Genomic DNA, 16,229 nt, shown 5'->3' on the forward strand with positions numbered 1-16,229 from the left:
TCTTCCTAAAGTCCAATATCATTTCCTTTGTTTTCAAGATGTTAAGGGTCAGATTGTTTGCCACACACCACTTTGACAGACTCACAATCTCATCCCTGTATGCTGTCTCATCTCCTCCAGAGATGAGCCCTATGAAGGTTGTGTCATCAACAAATTTAATGATGTGATTGCATGGTTGTGACTGGAGAACAGTCATAGGTGTAAAGCGAATAAAGGAGAGAACTGAGCATGTAGCCTTGTGGGGAGCCAGTGCTGAGGGAACTGCTGAGGACATAAAAGGGCCAGAGTTAACTCGCTGGAGGCGGTCAGTCAGGAACTGTCTGATCCAGAGAGCAGATAGATGGGGAGAGGCCGAGGTCCAGCAGTTTACAGATCAGGATGTCCGGATGATTGTATTGAAAGGCTGAACTGAAGTCAACAAAAAGCACTCTCACATAGCTCTTCAGATGCTCCAGATTGGCTCAGGATGGTGTGTAGTGTTGTTACTGTGGCATCTTCCTAGATCTGTTTGCCCTAAAGGCAAACGATATGGGTCAAAATGAGGTGGGAGACCGATTAAATGTGGTTGGAGACCAGTTTCTCAAAACATTTCATAATCACAGGGGTCAGTACAATAGGACTATAGTCTTTTAGGTTCCTGTAGCTGACCTTTTTCCGTTTTGGTGACCGGAATGATGGTAGCAGATTTAATCAGATGGCACCACGGCTTGTGCGAGAGTTGTTGAAAATATGTGTCTTCAAACAGTCCAAAGGTATATGTGTAAAGTTAATTAGTGATCCTGAATTAGTGACCCTCCAAGTGACACTGAGCATGCTCGGTTGTTTGTCTTCCATATCTCTGTGTTGGCTGCAGTTGGATAGCTGGGATAGGCTCCAACCTCTTTTCAACATTAATTAGAATAAAAATTGGAAGAGAAATGAATAAATGAGCATTGCTGTAAAACTAAATAGTAGGTGTGCTATCTTTCAAGGATACAACCAACAATAAATGCTAGAATTTTAAAGGTCTAGCAGTCTACAGCTAATTGTTTATTTTTATGCAAACATATAAAACGTTATATTAACAAGAACAGCACCAACACAAACTTAAGCTACGTCTGCTGTTGCCATGTGAACAACGGAGCCAACAGCAAATTGTGACACAAGAAAGATAAGGTGGCGGTGGAAAATCTGTCCATGAGAGCAAAAGCATGCCTATTATTCTGTACACAGACGGGTATCTGATAATTTTTAACTTGTAAGACTTTTTCCTAAAAGTTTATCTGTGCATAAAAAAGGTATTTTCATGTAGACAAAAGACACAAACACAGAGACGAGTCTGTATTTGTCAGTACAACTGTGTACATGTGTATATTGCCTTAAATTTACAGATGAAAATAATGAATATATATTTTGGATGAAGTGAATGTGTTTTTGTAAATAAATGGTTTCTAAATTCAAATTTAGAAATATTTGTGGAATAAAGTGTTTATACTGTAAGTTGTCCTAATTTCTGCGTGTATTACATATTGCATGTTTAAATGTATTTATTTACATCTTCAAAAGCAGAAAGTCAAAATATCATATATTTAAAGGAAAGATTTTTCCAGATGTGACGGCTTTGAGCTGTAGTGATGCATGTGTGTGGAGAAAAGTTTTTTGCACTGAAGATCCATCAAATGGGGCGCTGTGTGAAAACTACACTGCTGTTGGAGGTTTTAATGTGCAATTCTGCTTTTTATTTGTATTTACGTCTATGTTTCATAGCACACATGTTCCAGAAGGAGCAGCTGTTGTCCTGACTGCTTGTATCAGAGGATTTAGTTATAGTACTGAAAACAGAAAACTGTTTGAATGTCTCATAATGTATAAAACCTCAAAAAACATTTACAGCATGTATCCTTCACACATGTTCCATTTATGTCTTTAATATGCCTTTAATAAGTCAGAATTCAAAAAGAAATGTCCAGTAGACAAAAATCATGCAGGAAATAGCTGCTACAGCTGCAGGAGGATGTCAGCTGTGACAGAGATAATAAACAGTGAAGAGGTTTTTGTACGGAGGATTAATAAAATGTTGCACTGTGGTAACTGGCTGCACAGAAGTACACTGCACTGTTGTTCAGACTGAGGTCTTTAACAGTTAAAGTGCAGTTCTGGCCGCTATCTGCACTTCCCGCTATCTCCACGTTCACTCCAGCTTCAGTATAGTTGTTTGTAAAATACATGTATCCCAGGAGTTGTAGCTGTCTGTTTTCTGATTGTTTATACCAGAGGATAACGTTGTAGCTCTGGATACTATGAGAACAGGTGATTTTAGTCGTTCCTTCTGGGTTTGCATGAATATGTTGAGGAGTCTGCTGGACGAGGTCACTGAGAGAGGATCCTGTATTAAAGAGAAGAAAAACAACAATATTATTCATTAAATTATCAAAGTAGTTTAAAGTGATTTTTAAAACTTGTAATAACAATGTTTTTACCTGAAACCAGCACAGTGTTGAAAGCAAATATTAATAGTATGAAGTTCATGCTGTTCTTGTTGTTTTGTTCAGTGATAATTTCTCTGTGACTGTGTAGCATATTCTCAGTGTGTCAGCAGATGATCTGATCTCTCTTGTTCTTAAAGCCTCCTGTCAGGAAAATGAACATGTGCTCTGTAAGTGGGCGTGATCACAGCAGAAACCAAATCTCTTTATTAGGTTTGTCATGTACTAATTCATCTTTTCAAAGCACATCAAACAGGTGCACTGAAGCTGTTGGAGATGAAGAACAGTGATGAGGAAGTTTTGTACTGAGGAGCAGAGATATGAAGCACTGTGGTATCTAGCAGCACAGAAATAAACTCCACTGCTGCTCAGACTCAGTTCTTTTACTATTAAAGTGCAGATCTTGTCTTTGTTTGCATCTCCATCTATCGTCACATTCACACCTTTCTCTAAATTTTCATAAATTATATTCATGTATCCCAGTAATTCTATTTGGCTGTTTAACTGTTTGTACCAGAGGATATTATTATAGTTTTCAATGGTGTGTGAACAGTTGATGAAGGCTGTTCCTCCAGGGCTGCAGTGCAGATCAGCTGGAGTCTGATGGACTTGGTCACTAAGAGAAGATCCTGTAAATAAAATATAAAGAAATTGCATAAATTAAAGGAAACCAGAGTCCACTTACAGCTGAAATAACAGAGCTTAAAGTTCATATCATTACCTGACAGCAGAAAACTGTTCAAATAAATGCTCAGAGATAGAAGAATCATACTGACTTAACTGTTTTGTTAACGGTAGAAAAATATTCTCAGTGTATCAGAAGATATTCTGATGATATGAAAACTGCTCACTGAGTAAACTTTAGTCTTATAACATTATTATGTGGGAGGAGTTTAAGATAATCCTCAGAGAAGATGTATAAAGATTTACTGCCACCTTGTGAAAGGAAGTCATACAAGTTTAAGCAGCTGTGTGATGTTAGAATAAGACGGAAACAGTGATGAGGAGGTTTTTGTACTGAGGAGCAGAGATATGAAGCACTGTGGTATCTAGCAGCACAGAAATAAACTCCACTGCTGCTCACACTGAGTTTCTCAACTATTAAAGTGCAGATCTTGTCTTTATTTGCACTCCCATTTATCTTCACATTCAATCCAGACTCTGGATATCCTTCAACTTGAGTAGCGTATCCCAGGAACTGCATCTGGCTTGTTGATTGTTTGTACCAGAGGATTGTATCATAATTATCAATAGTGTGTGAACAGTTGATGATGGCTGTTCCTCCAGGGCTGCAGTGCAGATCAGCTGGAGTCTGGTGGACGTGGTCACTGAGAGAAGATCCTGTTGAGGAGATTTCAACATACGAGATGAAACAATATAAAGCTGCATGAAGTCAGACCGGGTGTGAAGAGCCTAAATAAAACATGACAGAGAAGTTAATAATAGTTTAAGACATATTTGGTTCTTTCTGGTTTCACAATCTGCAAAATAACTGTAAATGCTCCTTTTAAATGAACAAAGATGATAAAATTACCTGAAATCAGCACAATATTTAAGGTTATACAGATGAAGATGAGTATGATGTTGAGTTTTCTTTCTGAATTCAACATGATTGCAGCTGAAAATGTGTTTCCATAACAGTACATGCAGGTATGCTGCATATTTCTGTCTCTGAAGAAACAGGAAACACACACGACCTTTTAAGGTGGCTTGTGACTTTATTCCTCCTCCTTTTACATATTAAAGCCAATCTGCTGCTACACACCACTGGTTCAGGAAGAATACTCTGCCCTCTGATCAAAGAAATATAAGATTAAAAGCTCTTTTCAAACCAAATAAAGATTATAATTTAAGTTTCTTTCCCTGGTTTATTTTGTGTTACATCATGTACATAAATGCAATAATATCATTTTACAGGTTTAATATTAATCAAGTTTTAGTATTTGGGGCAAACTGAATGAAATAGAAAGTTGAAGTGGTACAGTTTGAGTTTAGATGGTAGAATAATCCTGTCAGTAATCATTTGTTCCAGCAAGGAGAACCACAGGCTTTACCTAACATTAGATTGACAATGACCATAAATAACTAGAGGATGTTTGCACAAAGTTATGCAGAACCACAACATGATCAAAATCAGGGATATCAAATTCTGGTCATGAGGGCCTCACTCCTGCAGGTTTATGAGGTTAGGTGAGTTGGAGCAGGGAAGCACCCAAAACCTGTAGGACAGTAGCACCTGAGGACCAGGTTCTCCAAAATTGTGTTGATTGGGGGGCCAGGCAAAGTCACAGACCAGGAAAAGTGTTCCACATGTAATTGAGACTTTTTTATTTTTTAAGTAAAGGGTCTAGATCAGGCATCTCCAACTCCGGTCCTCGTGAGCTACTGTTCTGCAGGTTTTGGATTCTACCCTGATGCAACATACCTGACTCAAATCACTGGGTCATTAACTGGCTTGTGCAGAGGTGTGTTGTAGTAGGACACATCTAAAACCTGCAGGACAGTAGCTCACAAGAACTGGATTTTAGGAAATTATTAATTGATTATTGGACATCTAATCTGATAATGGGCCAGTAAATGTAGACAATGATCTTTAAAATATCATATTTTAGAATTGCATGTAGACACGTCATATAGGATTATTACAGTAATCTGATTACTCCCCGGTATCTGGTTTTGATGGCCATGTAAATGGCTCAGTGTTTTCAAAAAAATAGTTATCTGAAAATGTCTTTAATATTCATGGTGTTGTTACATAAACATCTATTCATGAAACAATTTGAATCAGATTTAATCAAAATCCAATCAAATCAGGTTTTTGTGAATTGAATTGAATCAGGAAGTTAGTGGTGATACCAGCCCTAAAAGTAATGCACATGTGTAAAAACAAACTGCTAATAACATTATTTTTCAGCAATAATTGTTTACTTAAAGAAACACTAGGAACGTTGACAAATTTTCACACTGTGGCACCCCAGGAAGACGGCTGATTCAGCATCCATCTTGCATCCTCTGTCTTCTCTGAGTCCTTTCCAGCCAGTAAAAGTCAGTCCTGTGTTGACTCTTTTGTTATCCCATGCTCTGTCCCATTTTCTCTTTCTTTTCCCCTCTCCCTGTGATAACATCCTCCCCTGTTTCTTTGCTGAATCAGCCATGTTGCACGTTTAAAACGGCCAGCATGTTGATATCCAGTTGCTGTCGTGCTTACAGCTAAACACAGCTGTAATGTCCCGGAGGCAAAACTTGTGAAGTGTGGTTTCTTGGCCTCAGGATGCTACTCTGCAGCGAAGTCTCCAGGAACGTGCATGATGAAGGTCACTGTGCCTTCAAACAAGTCTGGAACTTTTAAGGTCAGAAAGTTACGTAGTGCTATTTGTGGAGGATCTTGCATTGTATGGCTTTAATCAAGTTTTATCAGTGTTTCTTCAGCATTAATAGCTGTTCAAGTTTGTTTAAATCAGAATTTATAACTTCTACAAACTCTTCATTAATTAAACAGGCACATATTATCACCCACAAATAAGTTGATGCTGTATAAATGCTGCTTTATATTCATGATTCATAAAAATATTTATTAAATAATTAAAAATATGAAACTATAAATTAGACCTCCATTATTTTATCAGTTTAAACTTGCATCTTATTCATTCTGCATCACATTGTCTCCTTTTCCAGCTAATGTGGCTTAAAAGGAATGATTGACATTAAAGGATGTGTTGAGAAACACTGCCCCCTAAAGGATGAAATCAGAATGCATCTGTCTCTTTTGTGGTTTATTTGTTGTTTCTCTCGTTATCAGCAGGTGAATAACTGTTACTGTCTGCAGCAGAGAAGGTTTTTGTTCTAGCTGGAGGGTTTTTCCATCACTGTGCATCACTGGCAGCACAGAAATACACACCGCTGTCCACAGACTGTCTCAGCTTCGGAATAACCAGAGATGACAGACTGCTGCCATGACCAGTCACATTAAAGTAGCTTTTAAATGGATCTTCAACAACTGGAGAGTCATAACGAGCATAACCAATCAGAACCATATCAGTTTTCCCAGGAGACTGTTTGTACCACTGGATCAGATCAAAATTATTGTTTGAATGGCTGCAGTTTATCTGGATCTCTTCTCCAGGATCTTCGATCACAGCGATGGGAGTCTGATAAACGCTGTTTTTAGAGAGTTCTGCAAATGAAAAGAGAGACAAACAGTTTGAAAGCTGAGACTAAACTGAACTGTGGAGGATCTCTTGTGTTTTGCTTAATGTTACCTGTTAAACAGAGCGGCAGAACTGCTGAGAGAACAAAGAGTTGGATCATGATCCCAGTGCAGAAGAAAACAAAACTATGATGATGAGAAGACTGAACAGAGCTGCCTGGATGTAAAGGAGGAGGAGGGATCAGCATCACGGGGCATCACATTTCATCAGTGGATGTGTACAGCATCCTGCTGTGTGGGTTAACACAGGAAGAGGTTTTAAAGCTGAGATCTCTGCTGATTTGTTAGATGCAGGTGTGTTTTTCTTCAGTGTTGGATTATCAGAGGGTTTTTGTACAGATGAGACAGTAACTGAGTCACTGTGGCTGCTAGCTGCACAGTAATAAATGCTGCTGTCTTCTGTGTTGAGTTTCTGCACATGAAGCTCAGATTTCTTTGAACCGTCTCCACTCAGACTGAAATGTTTGTTGAATTCATCCTGAAGGGTTGGGCTGGATAACACGATGTATCCAATCAGTTTAAGAGCAGAGTCATTCATCGGCTTCTGGTACCACAACGTTGTGGTGAAAGAAGCGATTGAATGGCTGCAGAACCCTGAGGACTTCTTAATATTGATGGTGGATCCTGATGGACTTTGTTGCTCAGCGAAACATCTGTCATGTGAGATAAAAATACATTAAGAAAAGAGAAATTTTCATTTAGTTTAATGAGTTCAGTTTGTTCTCAAACCTACAGGAGAAGCAGAGAAGCAGAAGAACGATCCTGCTGAGGTTTCTGATCATGTCTTTATCTTGGTCTTCGTCTCTGCAGTGACTGACAGGAAGAACATTAGTTATGAGTTCAGCTCAGAGAGGAGGAGACAGAAACTGGGATCATTTCAGGAAACATCTGCTTGTTCTCATCCTCTGATTTATCTTTTCATAGAAGTAAGTCTCTACATACATTAACTACATACTTGATGTGACATGGATATACCAGACACATTGCAGACTGAGTCATGTTTACGTTTAACATGTCAAATATCTGCATCATGAAACACACACTGATGTCACCTCCTCCATTATTCTTCATAGTAGAAGATCTTCAGCTTCAGTCTGGAGATTTTAGCCTGTAGAAATACTCAAAGTCACTCCCACTGAGATCACATTTACAATGCATCAGAACAAACTCACCCCTTTAGGTCAGATGAACTTCATCACAACCCAAAATATACCGTTTTTGGAAATAAAAATATTTCTCTACAAGATTTTTTGCACCAGTCAATTACAGAACACAGTACAGCAGTGGAAACTTTACAAACACAATCAGAAATACTAATGATAAAAAAATGAGGACATGATTTGATATAGAAGCTAATAAAACAATGGACTCTACGATAAAGTGACATGTGCATGTTGTTATATCTGTAAGATGATGTCACAGCACATTCAACAAATCTAATGATAAAGTTTCCAGAACCAGAGCTCCACCTACAGACAATTAGAGACATTAACATCTTTAATTCACTGTGAGACCAGCTGTTGGGTTTTTGTGCAGCTCTTTAAACCACCTGCATCACTGTGTTGACTCACAGCACAGAAATACACTCCGCTGTCTTCAGGCTCCAGCTTCTTTACTGTCAGAGATCCAGTCAGAGCATTTTTCTTCTCTGCTGGGAATTTCTCCTCACTGAAGCCGTTTGTATATTTATGTGGAGAACTTTCTACAGTAAAAACTATTTCCTTTATTCCTTCTCCTGGCAGCTGTTGATACCAGTACATCTGGTAGTAAGTAGCATCCTTCGTGTGGTTACAGCTCATTGTTGCAGACTGGCCCTCGTTCATCCACAGCAGAGGAGTCTGGTTGACATCAGTCCCATCAGTTAAACCTGCAGGAGTGAAAAATCACATCATGTTACAGATCCTGCAACAACTCCTCTGTATGCAGATGAACAATATGAAACTATTAGCATCAGTTAAAAGCTAAAGCAGCAGCTTCTCCTTTCAGTGCTCAGCATCATCATGGACATAAAGTACCTCCAATACAGAGCAGAGCTGCAGAGAGTTTGATCAGAGCAACTGTGATCATGATTGAGTTGTAAGAAGACTGAACTCAGAGACCACAGACACTGTCAGTGTGTGTGATGGGAGCTCTGATATCCCAACACAGAGATGAAGACTTGTATCTGGGAGTGTCACATGACTGTGTGGTTGTAGCTGAGGTTCCCTGTAGAGGCAGTAGAGCAGATACATGCAGAGGTTTTTGTTCAGCTTCCACACGTGTTTGTATCACTGTGTTCACTCACAGCACAGAAATATAAGCCTTTATCTTCTGGCTGCAGCTTCTTTACTGTGAATGTTCCTCTCTCAGCTTCAGTCTTGGTGGCTGAGAATTTCTCTTCACTGAAATCTCCAAAGTCATGATTTGTATTTGCTGTAGATGTGAAAACAATTAGTTCCATAGTTTTTCCTGGTAGCTGTCTGTACCAGTACATCTGGTAGTAGGCAGCACCCTTCGTGTGGTCACAGAGTATTGTTGCATCTTCACCCTTCTTCCTCCACAGTATGGGGGTCTGGTTAACATCACTTCCATCAGTCAGACCTGTGTGGACAACAGTCAAAGTTACCATCAGTTAATATTCTGATAGTTTATCGTTTCAAAGATTTTTTTTTTTTTCTTTTTTTAATCTTCTAATCGTTAAATTCATTCTGCTGATGTTCCAGATGTTTACCTTTCATCCAGAGTACAAACACCAACAAGCTGAGGAAACCATGTCTGATAGCAGTCATGTTCTAAAACTGATTAAAAACTCAGTTATCTATCAGTGTAGTTCCACAGAGATGAAGAGATGCAGGAAGGTGTGTCAGTGCAGGGTGTGATGTTCTCTGATCATGTGGACCAATCAGAAGGTCACATTTGTTACATGTGATGATGAAATAAACACAGCTGAAAATCTGGAGGATCATTTTTTTATGTGACACAATAATCATGTGACAGAAATTTGACCATTTTAGTTTTTTATATATGCAAGATTAGCAAAATAAATAAAACAGTTTCCTGTCATTTCTAACACCTGATCATGTGTTTAGATTATGTATAAGAAAAAAAACTAATCACAACCATAAACTATAACAACAACAACCAGACAATAAACAATTATCCTGATAAAAACTCTTTTTTTTTTTTATTGTTTCTGTATTGATCCTTTATTGGTTTGTTTGGTTGGTTAACATCATTTTATTTTAGCTAAAACTGAAGTTTTAAATGATCTGACGTCCAGAACAGAAAGTCAGACGATGTGAGCAGGCCTTGTTATAAGACGTTCATGTTCTGTTCCACTCTCAGGCTGTGTTACAGATGTATTACACAGCTGCAGGTGTGTGTGTGCTGTGATCTTAATACCTTTGATTCTTCTCTATCATCGATGCAGTGGTCCTGGAGCTCCCCCTGCAGGACCTCACTCTACATTATTTCTGATTTTAAAGCTGAACTATTGAACTTTGAGCCGATTTTCTCAGTGAGGTTGCCCCTAACTGCAATTAATTAGTTCTTCTGTGTTGCATCCTTTCTCTTCTCTGAGATCTCTCCAGCCAGTAAAAGCCAGTTTGATGTTGACTCTAATCTCTCGCTCTGTCTCTGTCTTTCTCTTCCTCGTTTCCTCTGATAATGTCCTCGTGCATTTCTTTGATAAATCCGTCACAGTGTTCAAAAGAACTGGTGTGTTGATATCTAGTTGCTAGCGTGTGATGTGGAGTGTAAAGCAAAACCCAGGAATCAAAGTCACTGTGTCATCAAAATGAGTCAGAAACATATTTTTAGGTCAGAAAGTTACATAGCGCTGCTTTAATTAGAAACACAGAAAAGCCAGTTTGATCATGTTGGAAAGACTCATGTAGAGAAATAGCTGATGAAATGAATGGAAAATGACAATATATGAAGGGAAATTCTATTTTCTTAAATACAGAAATATTTCCTAACTTTTTAAATTTGGGGGAAAAAATCCCAAATTGTATAATTTAATTAACTAGCAATTTTCTATTTCTTTTTTGTTGTTTGTTTGTTGTTTGTATTTTTTTTTATCTCAGTGACTTCTTTCTCTTTCTTTTCATATTTTAGTTTTAGTAAAACTGTAAGTTTCAGTTAGCCTTTATAAACAGTTATAAGTAGTTTGCCATGTCTTATGTTTCTAAATGTTCTCTTCATGCATCATGAACGACTTACATTGTAAGTTATAAGTCTTAGAACTTCGTCAGAATGAGTTAAAATTTCTTAAATTCCCTAAAACAAATGTGTTCAGGAAATTAATTAAAGCGTTTAATGTTTTCAGGGTAATTTCTGTGCTGACTGAACATACTGCATTTATAGCCTGTTCTCAATGTCTATGGTCATCTCTACTGATGTTTATCTTTCCTCTGAAATCATCATCATGATTTTCACTTTCTTCATTGTTTCTCTGCTCAGTTTTCCTGAAACTTCAGAGACTTTTGTTATTTTATTCACCAGTTTTCTTCAACACTGAATTCTGCTTTTTACAGAAGATGTGGTACTGTTGGCTTCATAAGGCCATGATCTCCAACTTTCACTGGAACAAGTTGGAGCCGAGTGTGAAGCAGCTGGGATGAGAATCAGCACCTCCAAATCTGAGACCATGGTCCTCAGCCAGAAAAGGGTGGAGTGTCCTCTCCGGGTCGGGCATGAGGTCCTGCCCCGAGTGGAGGAGTTCATATATCTTTGGGTCTTGTCGCTGAGTGAGGGAAGGATGTAACGGGGGATCGACAGGTAGATCGGTGCGGCATCTGCAGTGATGCAGACTCTGCATCGGTTTGCCATGGTGAAGAAGGAACTGAGCCAAAAGGCAAAGCTCGGTCATTCAGGAGGGGCTCAGAGTAGAACTGCTGCTCCTCTGCACCAAGAGAAGCTAGATGAGGTGGCTCGGGCATCTGGTTAGGATGCCTTCTGGTGAGATGTTCTGGGCATGTCCCACCGGGAGGAGACCAAGTGGAATATCCAGAACGGGCTGGAAGGACTACATCTCTTGGCTGGCCGCTCCACACTGTTTCTTTTGAGCAGCCGGAGAAAATAGATCCTTTGCTGTGCTTTTTGGTGATGGTGGAGGTGTTAAGTGACCAGGAAAGGTCCTCTCATATATGGACTCCAAGGAGTTTGTAGGACTGCACTCTTTCCACAACCACACCATTGATGCAGAGAGGCAGAGGAGGTGCGTCACACTTCTTCCTAAAGTCCAATATCATTTCCTTTGTTTTCAAAATGTTAAGGGTCAGATTGTTTGCCACACACCACTTTGACAGACTCACAATCTCATCCCTGTATGCTGTCTCATCTCCTCCAGAGATGAGCCCTATGAAGGTTGTGTCATCAGCAAATTTAATGATGTGATTGCATGGTTGGACTGGAGAACAGTCATAGGTGTAAAGCGAATAAAGGAGAGAACTGAGCATGTAGCCTTGTGGGGAGCCAGTGCTGAGGGTAACTGAGGAGGACATAAAAGGGCCAGAGTTAACTCGCTGGAGGCGGTCAGTCAGGAACTGTCTGATCCAGGAGCAGATAGATGGGGAGAGGCCGAGGTCCAGCAGTTTACAGATCAGGATGTCCGGGATGATTGTATTGAAGGCTGAACTGAAGTCAACAAAAAGCACTCTCACATAGCTCTTCGGATGCTCCAGATGGCTCAGGATGGTGTGTAGTGTTGTTACTGTGGCATCTTCCATAGATCTGTTTGCCCTAAAGGCAAACTGATATGGGTCAAAATGAGGTGGGAGACACGATTAAATGTGGTTGGGGACCAATTTCTCAAAATATTTCATAATCACAGGGGTCAGTACAATAGGACTATAGTCTTTTAGGTTTTCTTTAGCTGACTTTTCCGTTTTGGTGACCGGAATGATGGTAGCAGATTTTAAGCAAGATGGCACCACGGCTTGTGCGAGAGTTGTTGAAAATATGTGTCTTCAAACAGTCCAAAGGTATATGTGTAAAGTTAATTAGTGATCCTGAATTAGTGGCCCTCCAAGTGAGGCTGAGCATGCTCGGTTGTTTGTCTTCCATATCTCTGTGTTGGCTGCAGTTGGATAGCTGGGATAGGCTCCAACCTCTTTTCAACACTAATTAGAATAAAAATTGGAAGAGAAATGAATAAATGAGCATTGCTGTAAAAACTAAATAGTAGGTGTGCTATCTTTTAAGGATACAACCAACAATAAATGCTAGAATTTTAAAGGTCTAGCAGTCTACAGCTAATTGTTTATTTTTATGCAAACATGTAAAATGTTATATTAATAAGAACAGCACCAACACAAACTTAAGCTACGTCTGCTGTTGCCATGTGAACAACGGAGCTAACAGCAAATTGTGACACAAGAAACATAAGGTGGCGGTGGAAAATCTGTCCATGAGAGCAAAAGAATGCCTATTATTCTGTACACAGACGGGTATCTGAACATTTTTAACTTGTAAGACCTTTTTCCTAAAAGTTTATCTGTGCATAAAAATGTTATTTTCATGTAGACAAAAGACACAAACACAGAAAAGAGTCTGTATTTGTCAGTACAACTGTGTACATGTGTATACTGCCTTAAACCCACAGATAAAAATAATGAATATATATTTTGGATGAAGTGGATGTGTTTTTGTAAATAAATGGTTTCTAAATTCAAATTTAGAAATATTTGTGGAATAAAGTGTTTATACTGTAAGTTGTCCTAATTTCTGCGTGTATTACATATTGCATGTTTAAATGTATTTATTTACATCTTCAAAAGCAGAAAGTCAAAATATCATATATTTAAAGGAAAGATTATTCCAGATGTGACGGCTTTGAGCTGTAGTGATGCAGGTGTGTGGAGAAAAGTTTTTGCACTGAAGATCCATCAAATGGGGCGCTGTGTGAAAACTACATTGCTGTTGGAGGTTTTAAATGTGCAATTCTGCTTTTTATTTGTATTTACATCTATGTTTCATAGCACACATGTCCCAGAAGGAGCAGCTGTTGTCCTGACTGCTTGTATCAGAAGATTTAGTTATAGTCCTGAAAACAGAAAACTGTTTGAATGTCTCATAATATATAAAACCTCCAAAAAACATTTACAGCATGTATCCTTCACACATGTTCCAGTTATGTCTTTAATATGCCTTTAATAAGTCAGAATTCAAAAAGAAATTTCCAGTAGACAAAAATCATGCAGGAAATAGCTGATACAGCTGCAAGAGGATGTCAGCTGTGACAGAGATGAAAAAAACAGTGAAGAGGTTTTTGTACGGAGGATTAATGAAATGTTGCACTGTGGTAACTGGCTGCACAGAAGTACACTGCACTGCTGTTCAGACTGAGGTCTTTAACACTTAAAGTGCAGTTCTGGCCTTTATCTGCATTTCCCTCCATCTCCACGTTCACTCCAGCTTCAGTATAGTTGTTTGTAAAATACATGTATCCCAGGAGTTGTAGCTGTCTGTTTTCTGATTGTTTATACCAGAGGATAACGTCGTAGCTCTGGATACTGTGCGAACAGGTGATTTTAGCTTTTCCTGCTAGGTTTGCATGAATATGTTGAGGAGTCTGGTGGACGAGGTCACTGAGAGAGGATCTTGTATTAAAGAGAAGAAAAACAGCAATATTATTCATTAAATTATCAGAGTAGTTTAAAGTGTTTTTTTTAAAACCTGTAATAATAATGTTTTTACCTGAAACCAGCACAGTGTTGAAAGCAAATATTAATAGTATGAAGTACATGCTGTTCTTGTTGTTTTGTTCAGTGATAATTTCTCTGTGACTGTGCAGCATATTCTCAGTGTGTCAGCAGATGATCTGATCTCTCTTGTTCTTAAAGCCTCCTGTCAGGAAAATGAACATGTGCTCTGTAAGTGGGCGTGATCACAGCAGAAACCAAACTCTTTATTAGATTTGTCATGTACTAATTCATCTTTTCAAAGGACGTCAAACAGGTGTACTGAGCTGTTTGAGATGAAGAACAGTGATGAGGAAGTTTTGTACTGAGGAGCAGAGATATGAAGCACTGTGGTATCTAGCAGCACAGAAATAAACTCCACTGCTGCTCAGACTCAGTTCTTTTATTATTAAAGTGCAGATCTTGTCTTTGTTTGCATCTCCATCTATCTTCACATTCACACCTTCCTCTAAATTTTCATAAATTATATTCATGTAACCCAGTAATTCTATCTGGCTGTTTGACTGTTTGTACCAGAGGATATTATTATAGTTTTCAATGGTGTGTGAACAGTTGATGAAGGCTGTTCCTCCAGGGCTGCAGTGCAGATCAGCTGGAGTCTGATGAACTTGGTCACTAAGAGAAGATCCTGTAAATAAAATATAAAGAAATTGCATAAATTCAAGGAAACCAGAGTCCACTTACAGCTGAAATAACAAAGCTTAAAAGTTCATATCATTACCTGACAGCAGAAAACTGTTCAAATAAATGCTCAGAGATAGAAGAATCATACTGACTTAACTGTTTTGTTAAAAGTAGAAAAATATTCTCAGTGTATCAGAAGATATTCTGATGATATGAAAACTGCTCACTGAGTAAACTTTAGTCTTATAACGTTATTGTGTGAGAGGAGTTTAAGAAAATCCTCAGAGAAGATGTATAAAGATTTACTGCCACCTTGTGAAAGGAAGTCATACAAGTTTAAGCAGCTGTGTGATGTTAGAATAAGATGGAAACAGTGATGAGGAGGTTTTTGTACTGAGGAGCAGAGATATGAAGCACTGTGGTATCTAGCAGCACAGAAATAAACTCCACTGCTGCTCAGACTGAGTTTCTCAACTATTAAAGTACACGTCTTGTCTTTATTTGCACTCCCATTTATCTTCACATTCAGTCCAGACTCTGGATATCCTTCAGCTTGAGTAGCGTATCCCAGGAACTGCATCTGGCTTGTTGATTGTTTGTACCAGAGGATTCGATCATAAGTATCACTAGTGTGTGAACAGTTGATGATGGCTGTTCCTCCAGGGCTGCAGTGCAGATCAGCTGGAGTCTGGTGGACGTGGTCACTGAGAGAAGATCCTGTTGAGGAGATTTCAACATACGAGATGAAACAATATAAAGCTGCATGAAGTCAGACCGGGTGTGAAGAGATAAAATAAAACATGACAGAGAAGTTAATAATAGTTTAAGACAAATTTGTTCTTTCTGGTTTCACAATCTGCAAAATAACTGTAAATTCACCTTTTAAATGAACAAAGATGATAAAATTACCTGAAGTCAGCACAATATTTAAGGTTATACAGATGAAGATGTGTATGATGTTGAGTTTTCTTTCTGAATTCAACATGATTGCAGCTGAAAATGTGTCTCCATAACAGTACATGCAGGTATGCTGCATATTTCTGTCTCTGAAGAAACAGGAAACACACACGACCTTTTAAGGTGGCTTGTGACTTTATTCCTCCTCCTTTTACACATTAAAGCCAATCTGCTGCTACACACCACTGTTTCAGGAAGAATACTCTGTCCTCTGATCAAAGAAATATAAGATTAAAAGCTCTTTGCAAACCAAATAAAGATTATAATTTACATTTCTTTCCCTGGTTTATTTTG

At 38.6% G+C, this 16,229-nt stretch overlaps 1 long non-coding RNA gene and 1 gene segment (V, D, J or C); both read right to left on the reverse strand.

The window, feature by feature from the left end:
- Nucleotides 1-6,353: 6,353 nt before the first annotated feature.
- Nucleotides 6,354-7,533, reverse strand: LOC121631154. Its single transcript, XR_006008678.1, has 3 exons — nt 7,406-7,533; nt 6,725-7,325; nt 6,354-6,639 (listed from the first exon to the last, which is right to left on the reverse strand). It is a non-coding gene; the product is annotated as an uncharacterized LOC121631154 (long non-coding RNA).
- Nucleotides 7,534-8,242: 709 nt separating this feature from the next.
- LOC121631145 lies at nt 8,243-9,443 on the reverse strand. The segment is given in 3 exon segments: nt 8,243-8,539; nt 8,957-9,252; nt 9,383-9,443. Coding segments are annotated over 3 exon segments (360 nt in total).
- Between the last annotated feature and the right edge of the window lie 6,786 nt (nt 9,444-16,229).

The sequence above is a fragment of the Melanotaenia boesemani genome, chromosome 20 (assembly GCF_017639745.1).
Source record: "Melanotaenia boesemani isolate fMelBoe1 chromosome 20, fMelBoe1.pri, whole genome shotgun sequence".
Taxonomy (NCBI): Eukaryota; Metazoa; Chordata; class Actinopteri; order Atheriniformes; family Melanotaeniidae; genus Melanotaenia; species Melanotaenia boesemani.